Raw genomic sequence first — 17,182 nt, 5'->3', positions numbered from 1 at the left:
CTACCATCCTGCTTTTGACTTGCCTCTGAGACAACTCAGATGTTCATTTCCTTCCTGACCTCGGCGGTATCTGGAATAACAATCTCAACTCGCTCCGCATGCGGCTGAATCACCTTCTCCTTTTGTTTCAACAACCTGGCTAATTCCAGCAGATCCCAATCTTCTTCGTCTTCTTCTTCAGCAAGATAGATCGAATTGTCGAAGTCATATGAGGGGTAACCAAATCGTTATCAATGAGATCCGGAGAATTATTTTTCGACGTCGGAACGAGACAAAACAAAAAGATGAAAAATGAAAATAAACATTGCCATTTTTATTTTGTTTTAAACTGCAAAAATAAATGAAAAACAAGGAACACCGTTTTTTGACTGAAAAACATCCTTTTATTAATGATGCAGAAATGTTGCAAATTTAAACATGAGGTGGCCCTTACAATGAACCATTACGTGTCGGGCAACACGTATGGCTTTCATGCAAATAAACTGAAAACAAGAAATAATACTCTTCCAGATGAGTAACAGTGCTGATTCTTTCTAGGCCTTCCAGCTCCCTGGCACGCACGATTTTATCCATTGATCAATTCCCCAGTCACTGTTAGCTTCTTTACCCACTGCCCGGGTGTGATCTGAATCTTCAGCAACTGCCTTCCCCATCACCTGACCATGCGCCGGCATGGGATTAGCATTAACATCTGTCAACATTGAAAAATGGAGGGCCTTGGACTCCAGTAGGTCTTGAACAGTATGCTTAAAGGCTCTGCAACCCTCAATGTCATGCCCCTGCGTACCAGAATGAAATTCACATCTGGCGTTCTCATTATAGTTAGGTGGCCTCTGATCTGACCTCAATGGAGCTAACATCCTTGGCTGAACCATCCCCAGATCCATCAACTTTTTAAACAGAAGAGCATACGTCATGGGTGGCTTGTCAAAATGACGATCAACCCCCTTTCCTTTCACTTGACTCCCAGCTCCCTGTATCTTCTGTGGAGTTGTCTGAGGTTGCTGTCGGACTGACTGTTTATCAGCAGGGATGGTTACTGCAGCAGTGTGCTGGTAGTAACGACCCCTACCGCGTCCTCCCTGGGCATACACAGCACGCGATTCACCCTCATCCTTGTGCTGGTCATTACCAAAGAATTTCTTCGGTCCAGATGACGAAGCGTTTCCTTGCATGTTCCCCATCTTCAGCCAGTCTTCAATCCTCCCCACCTTTTCGGCCATTACTCTCTGCCCCAAGGCGAACTCTTGCATGACATGAATCAGCTCTCCCATCTTCTCTTTCAGCTCGAGAATGTCGGCGTTGTACGGATCCATCAGTTTGGATTTGCTGAGTCTGGGAGAGTATCTGGGCAGAAAAGTTGTGCGCACTGGTTAGACCGATACCTGCAAAACAGCAAACAGGTTAATGTGCATGAATGCAACGTCTGTCCATATGAGGAAAATTCTGTCCTTCGATTCTGGTTTCATCGAGACAGATAACATTTTGACATCCATATTCTGAAATTCAAGATGTCTCTCAACCAGATTCTCAATCCATAATGCTCCCCATATGGCTAGACGTAGGTTCGATGCAGATGAATGCAAAATGAGAATGATGCAGATGTATGCAACGCACTGGGCCATCCTCCAAGTCATCTGATCCTCTGTTGCGCTGAATCACAGCCCGGATCTCTGAACTAATCACAACCATCTGAGGAATCTGTAACCACAAATCCAACTCAAGGGTTCCGAAATAAACGGAAGATACATCATCATCATCATCGGACAATCTCTGAGCAGATACCCAATAATCATCTGAATCGGCCCGGGGAATCCTGAAATAAACGGATCCCCACTGATAAATATCTCGGCCCGGGGAATCCTGAAATAAACGGATCCCCACTGATAAATCACAGACAGCACTCTGGCGTCACGGCAATAAATGACCATAAGTCCGACTTATAAATAGAACTCTGATCCGCAAACAAAAAGTCACCATCTGAGTCACCATCTGAACATGCATCTGTAAGAATCACCCTCCCCTCACAGGTAAATTCTAATCAGGTCACCCTAAGGCGGATAATAGTCTCGACAATCGGGCGGAGATACTCAATGGGTTTGCCCTTTCGGGTGTGCCATTGTAGCTCTCTTAAAATCGTCTAAACCAAAGATCCGGGAAATGATCGGTCACCAGAGTCAACAACTCAGATGGAGTGACTCAAACAAAGTGGATACTCCACAAAGATGAGCACTATCAACTGAGCCTCGTCCGGCTTGTGGCACATCACGCCGCCAGGCACATGTTGATCTAACATGAAAGAGGCAACGTGAGACCACACTAGTCCTAGGTGTATACTCGGGCCTGGGTTTTAGCCCCACTCAGAACACCCACCCCAAACAACAGAACCACCTGCAGAGGACGGCAACAACATGATAGTATGATGCATGCAGACATTAATGCAAATATATACACATTGGTTAGAATAATAAATGCAATAAATCACACAACAAGCAACCTAAACTAATCCTAGAACGCTAGGAAGGACTCACTTAGGGACCATGGACCAGCATAGGTCTACACGTATTGTCCCCAGCAGAGTCGCCAGCTGTCGCATCCTGCGAAAAATCAACCGGCGAGCCTAAAAATAAAACACACACAGAGCCGCCACTGCGCGTTATTTATCCCAAGATAGGGAAAGGAAACGCTCAAAGAAACCTGGAAAGACATGGTCTCGCGACCAGAGAGAAAAGGTTCGGGAGTCGGTTACGCAAGGGGAAGGTATTAGCACCCCTCACGTCCTAGGTACTCCTAGAGATCCACGTCCTAGAATAAAGAAAAGGTTGCTATAAACATACATCACACACACACAGGGAACGCAGGTGGGGTTAGGAGAAACGGGCTCGATAAGGTATCGCACCTTATGCCTACATATCTTGTCTGGAACAAGAATCAGAGCCTCTGTAGTTCGGCTTACGCACGCCAAACAACACAAAACATACAAACAAGCAAGGGTGGCAAACATGGAGCCCGACAGCCAATCACTGGGCTTACGTCGGCATCCGAACCAAAACACACTCAAAAGGGCAAACGTGGAGCCCGACAGCCAATCACTGGGCTTATGTCGGCATCCGAACCCAAACATACAATCAGATAACAAGTAAACACACGCAAAAAAGAAAAAGGTTGCCCAGAGTGGTCTCGCACGACCACCTGCCTACATACCTCGTCTGGAACGAGGATCAGGGCGATGTAGTTCCCCTGAAAGGGACTAAATTGCTAACCAGAAACCGAGGGGAAAACACGACACTAGGGAGCTGAGACTCGAGCCTAATGTTGTCATGCAAAGTCACCCTAAGTTCGGTTTTCTATCCTACTTGCATAAGCAAACTAACCTAACCAGGAAAGAAGCTAGCACACAAGCATACAATCATATATCATCGAATGAGAACAGGTATCTCAAACAAGCATGTCAATCAGATATCCACATAACACGCACTATAGCCAAACAAGGGGCTCACACAATAGGTTTGACTGCCTCAGCAAGTCGTCTGTACGGGCTGTGTTTGCTCTTAACCTTGCCATTACGAGGCTAAGGTGAAGCAGATGATGGGTGAAGTGAGGATGAGACCTCACAGCTCTTATCCCTAACCAGGGAGAGCTGACAAATGAGCATGGGTCCAGAATAGGGGAACCCTTTTATACTCGATGACTCTGACTCAATGTGCACTGCACAGGATCTTGGGCTTTTGATCTCAATGCTACAACCATGTAATGGGAGCAAGGAGAAGACTCAACTGAATAGTGGGGGGTAGGCTGCATACCCCTACCTTCCACCAATTGCCTTATTTAAAGGACTTTCACCTGCTTGGGCTTAAAAATAAACAACCACAATCATTGCCTCTTAAGGAGGACTTCAGACATTTATTTGCCCGACCCGGTAACAGCCGGGTCTCCAGACTACATGAAGTTTTAAGTTATACCTCTATGCAAGTTGCTTAAGCAAAGCAAAAGTTCACAAGGAACTGAGCAACTAAAGTACCTGGAAACAATCAAACTCAGTCAGTACTCAATCAGACAAACTATACAGCAAACAATCAAACAGCTTAAACAATACAACACAAAGCAGGCCCAAGGCTTAAGCCCAAGCTCCAACACCTACAAAACAATGTTATGTCAGTGTACAAACATCCACAACATCAATTAAAATCAACTTGTATCATTCTCCATGTACATTGCTTTTTTGATCCTGAAAAATCAAGCAAACATTAGCAACTAGACCACTAGGCTAAGCCTAGGGTCCAAAGGCAAGAAAAATTCCTAAACAGCAAGGTATTCACCAACCAAAGTCAAATTAATGTCAAACAAGAGCAAACACCATTAGTCTCATGTTTATATCATTCATCATGATCATGTTATGCACAAAACAATCCACATTGGCTCAAATTAAGCATCAAACATGCAAACAGAATGATTGCATTCAAATCCACACCAAAACACTTCCAAAAATTCTCAAATTAAATACACCTAAACAGGGGGCAATCAAGGTCTACCATGTCAAATTTGAGCTCAATTAGGCAAACGGAACCATGTCAATGAAAATCAACAAAAACAAACACAATTACATGCTTCAACTCACAACATCAATGCATACATCCACTTCAAAAATTCACATCTCATTGAAAACAAAAAAGAAATGGATGAGACCAAAACAGGGAGGTCACACAATGTGTCTAGTTCATGCATATCAAATTTCATGGCCATACAATACAATATGAAGATTTCCCAATCAATCTACCAACATGTCTCACATGAGCTTGCAATTTCAATCACCAGAAATGAAAAATCATGATCAATTAGAAAAGGCAGTGAAAAATTCTACAAAAATTCATACAACATCCTAACATATCAACAATTCACCATGCCAAATTTCATTCAATTCTAACATGCATAGGTTATCCAATTAAATTCAACAAGTTGACATCAAGAGGTGTGACACAAATTGTCACACCTAAGTTCCATAATTTTCTGCTCTCTGACCAGGTATCAAAAATTCATGAAATTTACATATAAATAATCCTCAATGAGTCAAGAACCACCACAAAAATTTTCAGCCATTTATTTTATGATATGAGTATTTCATGATCAAATTGCAAAAATGTATCAAAATGTGACATACATTAGAAAACCCTAGGTCAAATAAAATATTTGCCATGCACAACTTTGACCAATAGGTCAAAAAAATCCTACACAAGTCAACAAAGTCATAGAAAAAATCTCCATATTTTTAGGATTTTTTTGCTATTTTTTATGGATTTTTTAATGTGTTAAATATTTTTTAGAAATTAAATGAAATAATTAAAAAACACAATGGCAATTCTGTAATTATTTTTGGCGGGGGAGGGAAACACGGATTTTAAATTTTCAAATGACAATTTGGATCAAACACTCCTTTTCATCGTCTTCACCAAACAATATTTCCAGAAACTTCAAAAAACGGATGAACATCAAAAGTTAAAAGAAATGGACATGCATATAGTCATTGAACTCGTCTTCTCAAGCACATTCCAAATATCCATTCAATTCATCCTAAAAGTTCCTACAACTCAAGAATCGAACGAATTAGGGTTTATGTTCTTACTTTCTTTTCCAGATTTCTCACACTACAGGCAAGCATTCACAATTCTAAAACTATCATGATGATCTACATACTACACACTTTCAAACACATATAATCATGAAGCATTTGGTGAGATTCGAATTTTGCTCAAACCTGGAATGGCAGCCGCGATTTCGATGCTCTCAACGCTTTTTTCTTCAAAACAGAAGTAGAACCATGATGAGGAAAGTGATATGTGCGTCCAGTTCCACTTGATGTTGATCCTAGAGTCTCTAATCCGAAATTGCCATGGATGAGGTGATGATGAACAGTCGCGTTTTAGCCTTCCACATGCTCCAAACTATCCAAACAGTTGAGGTTGATGATGATGTGGATTCAATGCAACAAGAATCACGAAAAATGATGGAGAAATGATGAAGAATTTTGAGATTGAAGCTTTGTGTTCTTGATGGAATTTTGAGAGAATGAGAGGTTTTCAGATCTGGTTCTTGGAGATTGTGAGGTTCAGTTATGATTAGGCAATGATTTAGAATATATATGGTAGCTTAATCCATCACTAATCATGTTAATTAGCATTTTGGCATAATTAGTGAAAAATGCAATTTTGCAAATGGAGGGTAAAATGGTCAATACACAATGACAGCTAGTGCCAGCTGTTTTGACAGCTCAAGCAATCCCCAAATGACACATGTGATGTGTAGAAACTTGTTTCATGTCCATTGGTTGCTCCATTCTCAAATTCACCATGTGTATGCAAAATATCCAATTTTAGCACTTTCATTTTCCAAGCCAAAATCCAATTCACATGCCTTAGCCATGAAATGAATATTCAAACACACTTAAAATGCCATTCCTGAGGTGTTGGAAAAAGTCCCATCTCCAAATTCCAATTATTTTGAGAGTTGGACAATTTTGCCCCTGGTCCAATTCAGCTGTCCAGTTGAAAAGTGACTTTTTGCCTTGGCCATTTTTGAACAAATCCAATGATGCACCCTCAAAGTACATGTCAAATGGAGTTTGTGCATATAAAGAACTTGCAATTTGGACAAAGTATGTGGTAGTTATGGCCTCCTGATTACGGGTCTTTTCTGAAATTCACTGAGCCATATCTCCCCAACCATACATTGGATTTTCAAGTTCTTGGACTTTTTGGAAAGGTGAGAACAAGATCTACAACTTTCATGTTGAACAATTTTTCATTTGAAGCTTCCTTGGACATCTGTTTTTGAGGTCAAAAACTTTCCATTTTTGGAAACTTCAGCTACAAGTCACTTTCTATTTTTGGCAGTTTTTGTCCTGACTTGATTTTCTCCATTTTTAAGCTTTGAGATGTCATATAACACTTGTTCCAACATGAATGAAGTGTATCCAACTCATTTCCACCTCCAAATCCATCAGATCATGTACAGTTGACCACAGTTGACTTTTCATCTGATAGATGAATCTGGCAATGCATAGATCAATTTGAACCCCAATCTTCAACTGAAATGGCTCAAGGGTGAAACCCTAGCCTCAATAAGCACCATATAATCACACAATGAACCCCATAACCATCATAAACCTCATCTCCTGATCCAGCCCTGATTGGCCCAATACAACTGATTAGGGTTGACCAGTGGTCAGAACCCTAATCTCAAGGAATCTTCTTCAATCTTCTGATGACATCCAACCATGATGATGATGATGTATCATTGCAATCAAGATGAAGACCAACACCCTTGAGAATCATGAAACCCTAATTCACAGCCCAATCCTCAGATGGCCATGATCAATCAGTAAACCCTGGCTTGCACCTTCTGACTTCCTATCTCCTGATCAAGACTTGGGAAGATAGCTTGCACACTGTAACCACATGATATGCAATATGAAATGCCTAAAGTCCTAAGATGACATGCAAATATGTTAATGCTAGTCCCAAGAGAGGAGGGCAAATTTTGAGGTGTTACAGCGTGCCTTTCCACTTGGGGTTTGATCTTGTGTCTTTCTCTATGTGTCGGGGGGACGACCCAAACAATAACCAATATAAAAATATTAATATTAATATATTCTAAATTAGTTTTTAAAATAATAATAATAATAATAATAAATATTTTAATAGAATATAAATGTGTATTACACATGTGTACGCTAGTTAATGGGAAGATTTCGTTAGGTATACCTAAAGCCCTTTTGCCGTCTTTAAACCCTCTGCTTGTTCCTTCCATAACTTCAATTGTCTTTCTTGGCGGTGATTCACATTGACAAAAGATCTTTTTCTTCGCGGAGATTCACTCTTACAGGAAGCCCTCAGTGGAAAATCTTTATGCATGTTCTTGTCCTTCTTTGTGTATCTTCCATGTGCCTTTATGATTATGTACTCAATGGAATCCTTAACTTGGATGCATTCACCAGTCTCGTGCACATAGAACTTATGAAATTCATAGTACTTTGATTTGTTAACATGTAGTGATTCTTTCACGACTTAGGAGTATTTCATTTTAACTTTATTGAACTCTGTATTGGTGCACTATTGTAAAGTTCTTTTGTTGGACGCGTTAAAGGGAGTATATTTTGAGAAACGGCCCCATGGTATGTTTGTTTCTATCTCGATCCTCGTCCTCGCATTACTTGTTGTTCCGATCTTCCTAGGTGTATTTTTCTTCTTTAGGTCTTAAGCCATTAACTTTTAGTCATAGTTGATACATGGTTGAACATGAACGAGTATTTCGCTCAATATATGAGGCTCTTTCAACCTTAGCTTCTCCCGAAAACATGTATTTCGGCCTCAAGCCTTTCTCAAAAGATCCAACACTTCATTTTCCATTGCCTTCCTTAAATTCCACAACTTCCTTGGTGAACCCATCAACCTACTCTGATAAAGTCATCTCATTCCTTTGTAGAATGAAACTGAGCATATCTTTTGCTTTTAATTATCGCTTTCTAAAAGTGAAGTGATGCATGAACTCATCACATAATTTCTTTCAAGAATTGATAGAATTATTTTCTAGTACTTTAAATCAAATTATGGATGCCCTCTTTAGCATGAGAATAAAGATTTTGCACCTCACTATGTTATTGGCTTGGTAGTAATCTAAGATAGTGTTAATGTATGCTCGTTAGGGTTTCCAGTTCCATCATACACCTTCAGCTTTGGAAGCTTCTCCAAATATTTGGGGATGATGCACTATGTAATCCTTTTCATAAGTGGGTTTCGTTGAAGACAAATGGCATGTTGCTTCGGGAAGTTCTATCCATAACTTATTTGAAAAGGACGAGAAAAAAGAGGTTTCCTTGGATAATGGTCTTCAAGTGGTGTATAAATGATATCCCTACCATCAAAGTCATGTGAGTTGTTGTCACGATAGAAGGGAGAAACCTCCTTATCAGCTCATGAGCTTTGAATGGTTCAAAACCAAAGCCGATATGAATGACCATTGGGATGGCTCTACTCTCTAGCGTGGCCGAGTTGCAAGATTTATATTTATATGGAAATATTTGTAATAACTCTTTCATGCTTATGTTTGACGTGGAGGATCCCCACAGTTTGTTGTTGTAGCATATTGAAAATGTTAAATAAGAGTTTATTCAAGGTTTGGAGTTGTTGGAGAAGGTGCTCCAACAAAGGGAACTAAATGTTGAAGGGTAATTCAGTATTTTAGTATTTCACCTACGTGACATTATTATTTGTGTATATAAGTGAGTAGTGTGCTTATCCATTAAGTAATATAACATTTTGTATGCAATAGTAGTGGAGTAACCATTCTCCATGTAACCGTTAGTGGAATAGTAATAGAAGTTTATTAGAGTTTGTTATTCTCTGCCTTCCTCCATTTTCATCTTCTTCACCTTGTGCACCACAATTGGTATTTAGAGCTCTGATTCAGATCCACGGGGAAACACAAGTGAACGGTGATACTTTGTGTGATTGATTTTGTTTCTTGAATTCATGTTGAATTTTTTTATTGGAATCATAACATAATCACATTTCTTGATTATGCGGGATTGAGAAACACTAGTGTTTGATGAGATCTGAGTGATTTGCACAAAATTGAAGATGAACGAAAACAATATTCTGAGTACTAAGCTTCCAATGTTCGATGGCAAAAACTATAATCAGTGGATGATTCAGATGTGTGTGTTATTTGGCGCTCAAGATGTTATTAATCTCGTCAACGAAGGTTACGTTCTGGTGCATTCATAGAAAATGCAACAGATGCGTAGAGAAATGCTCAGCGTGATCTAAGGAAGAATGATCAGAAGGCGTTGTTCTACATCCATCAGTGTGTGGATGTGAACGTGTTTGAGAAATTTTTTGATTCAACGACGGCGAAGGTTGTGTAGGACACACTGGTATGGTGCTACGGCGGTGATGCATCAGTGAAGAAGTTAAAGCTTTAGTCTCTATGTAAGAAGTATGAGAATCTCAACATGAAGAACAATGAGAAGGTACCCGATTACATCTCAAGAGTGATTCTGATCACAAATGAGATGAATTTGTATGGAGAAACTATCTCTGAATAAAGTATCATTGAGATGGTACTTAGGTCTCTTACTCCTAAGCTTGATTACATTGTGGTAGCAATTGAACATTCTAAGGATCTTAACACCATGAGAATTGAAGAGCTGCAAAGCAGTTTAGAGGCACAAAAGTTGCATCTGACTAACAGAAACTCTGAAATAGAGGTAGAGCAGCAGGCTCTGAAAGTAGCTTCTAGTAAGAAATATCATAAGCAATCTTGGTCAGATGCTAGGAAAATATCTGGTGGTGTTCAAAAGTCAGAAACCTCAAATTTTAAAAGGCAGAATGGTGCTCGGAAGGGGAAGGAGAAATATGGCAAGAGGAGAGTTTAGTGCTACTGTGGTAACCAGTTTGGCCACTTCGCTGTTGATTGTTGGTCAAACCGAACTTTTATTGATATGACAAGGAGCAAGCTGAAGGAGAAGAAGTTACCTCACACCTTGTGGGGAGAAGCTGTTTCCACTGCAGCATATGTGCTAAACAAGTGTCCAACCAAGAAGCTGAAGGAAATTGTTTCTTTAGAGAAGTGGACTGGAGATAAGCAAAATGTTATCCATTTGAAGATGTTTGGTTTTGTTTGTTAGAAACATGTCCCAGATGCTAAGAGAAGGAAGTTGAATGACAAAAGTAGAGTTATGTTGCTTGTAGAGTACCACAATACATGTGCTTATAAGCTTTATTGTCCTATCACTAACAAGGTTGAATTCAGCAGATATGTCATTATAAAAGAATCAAAAGTGTGGAATTGGAGTAAATCTCAATCCAACTATGGTGTAGACCTAACCTCTGAAGATACTTCAGAAACTGAAGGTTCTGAAGATGGGTTTGAATCAGAAGATGATTCTGAAGTTGACTCTGAAGGTGAGTCTGACTTTGAAGATGAGACTGACTCTGAAGACGAACTTGATTATGATCGAAATTCTGATGGAGATTCAGAATCTGGTGGAGATCTAGACTTTGAGAATATTCCATACTCTGAAGGTGGTCATGCCTTTGAAGGTGGTACTTATGGGATTCCAGCATCTGATATTGTTCCAGCGTCTGAAAAAGATTTTGAACAAGTTCAAAGACCCCAGAGAATCAGAAACATTCTAAGAAGGTTTGCAGAGTTTGAAATGATGCAAGATACTGAAATAGACTCTGAAGGAGAAGTCATTCAGTGTGTCATGTTAGTAGACTCTGAACCAATGAATATTGAAGAAGTGCTCAAGAAGAAAGTGTGGCTGAAGGCCATGAATAAGAACTTGAGGTCATGGAAAGAAACAAGACGTGGAAGTTTACTGAGCTTCCAAAGGACAAGAAAGCCATCAACGTCAGATGGATTTTCAAAGTGAAACTGAAGCCAGATGGATCAATTTAAAAACACAAAGCAAGGCTAGTGGCAAGATGTTTTCTATAGAAATATGGGTTAGACTGTTGGTGTAAGCCCTAGAGGCCAATACATTTTGGTACTTGTATCGAATAATAAAAGGCATTCTCTTTATTATGGTTGATTAATAAAGTCCCTGGAATAGATAGTCCGTTTAATGTATTAAGTGTGACTTAATCATGAGAACACATTAAACATAAGGACATTATTCCTAAAGTATCCGTAGTCGAGCTTTAGTGTGAAGTGGGATAACATTAAAGCATTAAGACTATTATGTTTGTAGACTGATGATCACATCTCATGGATCATGGATAAAGAGTTATCAAGTCTTAAACATAGGTATGAATATTAAGAGTAATATTTATACCGGATTGACCCGCTATGAGAATACTATATAGAACGTTATGCAAAGTGTCATAAGTTATTCTCATGGTGATAATAGTGTATTCCACTCTTCGACCTGAAACCACTATGGATCCTAGATGTAAAGTCGAGTGCTTTATTGCTGATCCAACGTTGTCCGTAACTGGATAACCATAAAGACAGTTGATGGGTACTCCACAAAGCATGCTGAGGGACATGAGTGACCTAGATGGAATTTGCCCATCCTGCATAATAGGATAAATGTCTATGGGCCCAATATTGAACTGGACAAGGATGACACGGTCTATACCTTGTGTTCAATATAGACATAAGGGCAAAAGGGTAATTATACACATAATTATTATCACAGATGGTTTTGTCAGATCACATGACATTTTCGTGTCTTGGGTAGCAGTGATGTGTTGCTAGATACCGCTCACTGTTTATTATATTAAATGCGTGATTTAATATAATTGCCAACGTCACGAAAACCTACAGGGTCACACACAAAAGACGGTTTGATGAGAGATAGAGTAACTAAGGAATACCGTAAGGTACGGTGCCCTTAAGTGAATTATAGAACATCGTAAGGTACGGTGTACTTGAGTAGAATACGAAATATGGTAAGGTACCATGGGCTTAAGTGATTTTGGGCATATTATAAGATATGGGCCAAAATACACTTAAGTGGGCTTTTAGCTTGAAGCTCACACAAGTGGTTCTATAAATAGAACCCTTGTGCAGAAGCACAAAGTGCGGTTGCATTATTTTCGTTTTCTCTCTCACTCTCTCTCTCTCACTCAAAGCCTTCATTCGTACCAGCTAGCACTGAGATTGAAGGAACCCGTTCGTGTGGACTGAGTAGAGACGTTGTCATCGTTCAACGTTCGTGATCGCTTCGTGGATTTGCATCAAAGGTTTTGATCGTCACAAGAGATCTGCACCAAAGGTTTCAACCGTCACAAGAGGTAAATATTCCATCACTGATCATGACCATTCGTAAGGATCTCTAAAGGAGAAATTTTAATTTCCGCTGCGCTTTGGGTCGCAAATTCTCCTTCATAGACTACTTTGAGGTGTTTGCTCCTGTAGCGAGACATGAGACAATCAGATTGGTGATCATGATAGCTGCTAACAGGAATTGGCCTCTGATACATCTGGATGTGAAATTTGCATTTCTTAATGGTCCATTACAAGAAGAGGTATATATGTTACAACCTCCTAGTTTTGTGAAAAAGAATCGGGAAGGGATGGTTTACAGGTTACATAAAGCGTTGTATGGACTAAAACAAGCGCCTAGAGCTTAGAATCTGAAAATTGATTCATTTTTCAAGCTTCAAGGATTCAGAAAGTGTGAGATGTAGCATGGTGTCTATGTTCAACATACTTCTGAAGGCAATATGATTCTGATGTGTCTCTATGTTGATGACATATTGCTAACATGAAGTTGTGAACATGAGATAACTATGTTCAAGAAGGTGCTAATGAATGAGTTTGAGAAAATTGATCTAGAAAAGACGACATATTTCCTATGGATGGAGTTTATGTACTCTAAGAAGGGTATCATTTTGCATCAGCTGAAATATGAACTTGAGCTTCTGAAAAGATTTAAGTTGTTGAATTATAACATTGTTGTCACACCGTCAGAAATAAAACACAAATTGGATTCTGATTCTGAAGGTGATTATGTAGGTGACACAAATTTCAAGCAGTTGGTTGGCTCTCTGAGGTATTTGTGTAATACTAGACGTGACATTTGCTATGCAGTTGGAATGGTAAGTAAGTTCATGAGTAAATCAAAGTGGTCTCATTACCAAGTTGTTGTCAGGATTCTAAGATGTATTAAGGGGATTCTGAAGTATGGAGTTTTGTTTCCTTATAGAGAAAAGGCTAGTTCAAAGTTGATGTGTTACCCAAACTCTGATTGGTGTGGAGACAGATTTGACAAAAGAAGTACTTCTGATATTTGTTTAAATATCTGAGAGGTCCTATTTCTTGGAGTTCCAAGAAGCAACCAGTTGTTACTTTGTCAACCTGTGAAGCTGAATATATTACAGGTGTTGTGACCGCATGTCAAGCTGTTTGACTTATGAATTTACTACATGATCTGAAGATCAAGGTAAACAAGCATCTGAAGCTGATGATTGATAATAAGTCTGCAATCAATCTTGCCAAGAACCTAGTGTTGCATGGGAGAAGCAAACATATTGAGAATAAGTATCATTTTCTTAGAAGTCAGATTCATAATGGAGTGCTAGAAGTTATGCATTGTAGCACCCAGAAGCAGCTGACAGATGTTCTGACGAAAGCGATCAAGACTGATCAATTTCTTCACTTGAGCGATGAAATTGATGTTATTAGTTTTGATTAGTTAAATCCTGAATTAAGGGATGATGTTGAAGGATTATTCAATATTTTAGTATTTCGTCTACTTAGCATTATTGTTTGTGTATATAAGTGAGTTGTGTGCTTAGCCATTAAATAATGTAACACGTTGTGCGCAATAGTAGTGGAGTAATCATCTTTTACGTAACAGTTAGTGGAATAGTAATGAAAGTTTGTTAGAGTTTGTTATTCTCTCTCCCTTCCTTATACACCAACACTAAAGCACGAAGAGGCTCTCTCTCTCCCCTTATACACCAACACTAAAATACGAAGAGGGAAAACTTGATCCGAAAGAATTGGACAAATTTATTTAAATGACGTTGAAGAATCATCATTGAAGCTCGGGGATTTTGTCAGAGGGGACGTTCTTCAATGACATGAGAAAGAACTGTCTAAGTATTGCCTTGAAGAATATCAACGATTGATTAGAGGTGATAAACATTGACAATATTTCGAGCGTAACCTGACTTTGAACCAACCATCAGAAGTGATATTGAAGGTAGTTACAATCGCAAAATTATTGTAATATTAAAATGGATGACTGAAGTAGTTTAAATGAACAAGGTAAAAAAATTATTTTATATAGCTTTTCTTTTACACTATTGCATATACCAATATATAATCATTAAAATAATAGTACTGTAAAAAACAATTATTCATGACAGATCATGCCGACATAAAATAACATTAAAGATTAATATTATACATACTATTTCAAATCTAGTCAATGAAAAAAGAATAAACAATGTATCACATTATTCATTTTCTTCACATATTCAGTTCTATATAACGAAACCCTTCACTTCCATTAACTACTCATCCAACCATTGAACTCAACAATGGCTTCTTTGACTTCCCTTCTCTCCCTTCTCACAATATCCCTTCTCTCATTCTCCTCCTCATCACAACTCATCTTACCAATCGAAAAAGACCCCATAACCAACCTCTTCTACACTTCACTTTCCATAGGAACACCTCAACACATCTTCAATCTAGCCATTGATCTTGCAGGACCAATCCTATGGTACGACTGCAACAAAAACTACACTTCTTCAACCTACGCTCCCCTCCCTTGTGAGTCCAAACTCTGCAATGGTGACGCTGGTTGCACTAGCTGTAACGGCCATTTCAAACCAGGTTGCTCAAACAACACATGCGGTGCCAACATTATCAACCAACTAGCTGACTCCATTTTCTCAGGTGACACTGGCAAAGATGAGTTGTTCGTATCACACACTAAGCTCTCAGGACTACTCTCTGGTTGCACCGATGTCGATGGATTCTCAGATGATTCACCTCTTAAAGGCTTACCAAAGGCCACTAGAGGGATACTAGGGCTAGCAAGAACACGACTTGCATTACCAACACAGTTATCACTATCTTCTCATAAACTTCCTCAGAAGTTTGCTCTTTGTTTACCATCTTCAAACAAGAAAGGACTTGGCAGTCTTTTCATTGGTGGGATTCCCCAAAAGAACTCTTCTTTTTCAAAGTTTCAACTTGCCACTATTCCTCTTGTTATCAACCCCTTTAGCACTGCTCCGATATTTACTCAAGGTGATGCTTCTTATGAATATTTTATTGATGTGAAATCAGTTAAAGTTGGTGGTGAGATTCTAAACTTTAAGTCTTCACTATTGTCCATTGACAATAAGGGTAATGGTGGAACAAAATTTAGCACCTTGAATTCCTTCACAGTGTTGCATAGTTCTATATTTAAACCACTTGTTAGAGATTTTTCCAAAAAGGCTTCTGATAAAAAGATAAAGAAAGTTGCATCGGTTGCACCATTTGAGGCATGTTTTGATTTAAGCACTATTGGTAGGACTGTTACTGGATTGGATGTGCCTACTATTGGTTTGGTGCTAGAAGGGGGTGTAGAGTGGACAATTTATGGTGGAAATTCAATGGTGTTGGTGAATAAAAATGTAGCATGTCTTGGATTTGTGGATGGTGGTAAAGAGCCAAGAACAGCTATTGTTATTGGTGGAAACCTATTGGAGGATAATCTATTGGAGTTTGATTTGGTTTCTTCTAAATTAGGATTCAGTTCTTCACTCCTCCTTCATAATGCAAGATGTTCCAATTTAGAAGCTAGTGGAAATCTTGTTTTAATTGAGTGAGATTATTAGTTTAAGTAACTTTTGTTATTTTGCTTTCAACTGAGTAGGATCTGATAATTGTAACTTTTTTTCTTTCTGTTTGTATTTGAAGTTGGTTAACAAAATAAAAAGGTTACTTCGTGTTACTCTTTCTTACTCCCTCCCACTTTTATAATCATGGTGAGAATAGTGTCGATACTAAAAAATTTGATGCATTGACAAACTAAAAGAATGACGTCCTTATAATTGTCTAGTTCCAATTTTTTCTTTATAGTCCTCCATTTATTTGTTGTTCTAAAAACATAAGTAATTTATGTATAATCATGATGAGATCCACATGATTTCACTCAATAAAATGTAGTAAGTATTAAAAAAATATTAAAAAGAGAGTATTTCCAATCTTTCTTAATATTTTAATATTTTAATTTGGTATGAGAAATGATTAAAATAGGTGTTTCCGAAAATACATCTTTTTGAAAACGTATCTTTAAACGCTAGAAATATTATAAACTTTTTTCACGGTGGTGGTGGTGTAGGAGCATCCATAATAATGGAAAGAGCACCCTCTAATATTACCCTCTAATCTTATAGGATGAACTGTATTATATCAAGAGTGCCTGAATTATATGTTTAATGCCTGATACAATAGGTAGTTGCCCTAATAGAAATATTTTTAATTTTGATTATGGGCTTAGGCCCTCTTTAATAAAAAAAAAGAATTGTTCATTAGATCCTTATATAAGCATACCACATTTTTTAATATTCAAAATTATTTTTCATATGTTTGAAGATGCATCTTCAGACGCATCTAAATCACAACTAAAATGCGTTATTATGAGATTCACCTTATTTTAAACAAAATTTAT

The 17,182-nt window shown here is 38.5% G+C and overlaps 1 protein-coding gene across 1 annotated transcript; it reads left to right on the top strand.

Moving 5' to 3' along the window:
* The first annotated feature begins 14,987 nt into the window (after positions 1-14,987).
* LOC127078554 (probable aspartic proteinase GIP2) lies at positions 14,988-16,462 on the top strand. Its single transcript, XM_051019001.1, has one exon. It carries the CDS (start codon positions 15,054-15,056, stop codon positions 16,335-16,337), a length of 1,284 nt encoding a protein of 427 aa, XP_050874958.1. The 5' UTR covers positions 14,988-15,053; the 3' UTR covers positions 16,338-16,462.
* The last annotated feature ends 720 nt before the right edge of the window (positions 16,463-17,182 follow it).

Source organism: Lathyrus oleraceus, chromosome 1 (assembly GCF_024323335.1).
Source record: "Lathyrus oleraceus cultivar Zhongwan6 chromosome 1, CAAS_Psat_ZW6_1.0, whole genome shotgun sequence".
NCBI classification, from domain to species: Eukaryota; Viridiplantae; Streptophyta; class Magnoliopsida; order Fabales; family Fabaceae; genus Lathyrus; species Lathyrus oleraceus.
Note: the sequence above shows the minus strand (reverse complement) of the source record. Positions and strands in the feature narration are given on the sequence as shown.

Excerpts from the sequence above, each read along its gene's own strand:
- LOC127078554 (XM_051019001.1), top strand. The coding sequence starts at position 15,054 with ATGGCTTCTTTGACTTCCCTTCTCTCCCTTCTCACAATATCCCTTCTC.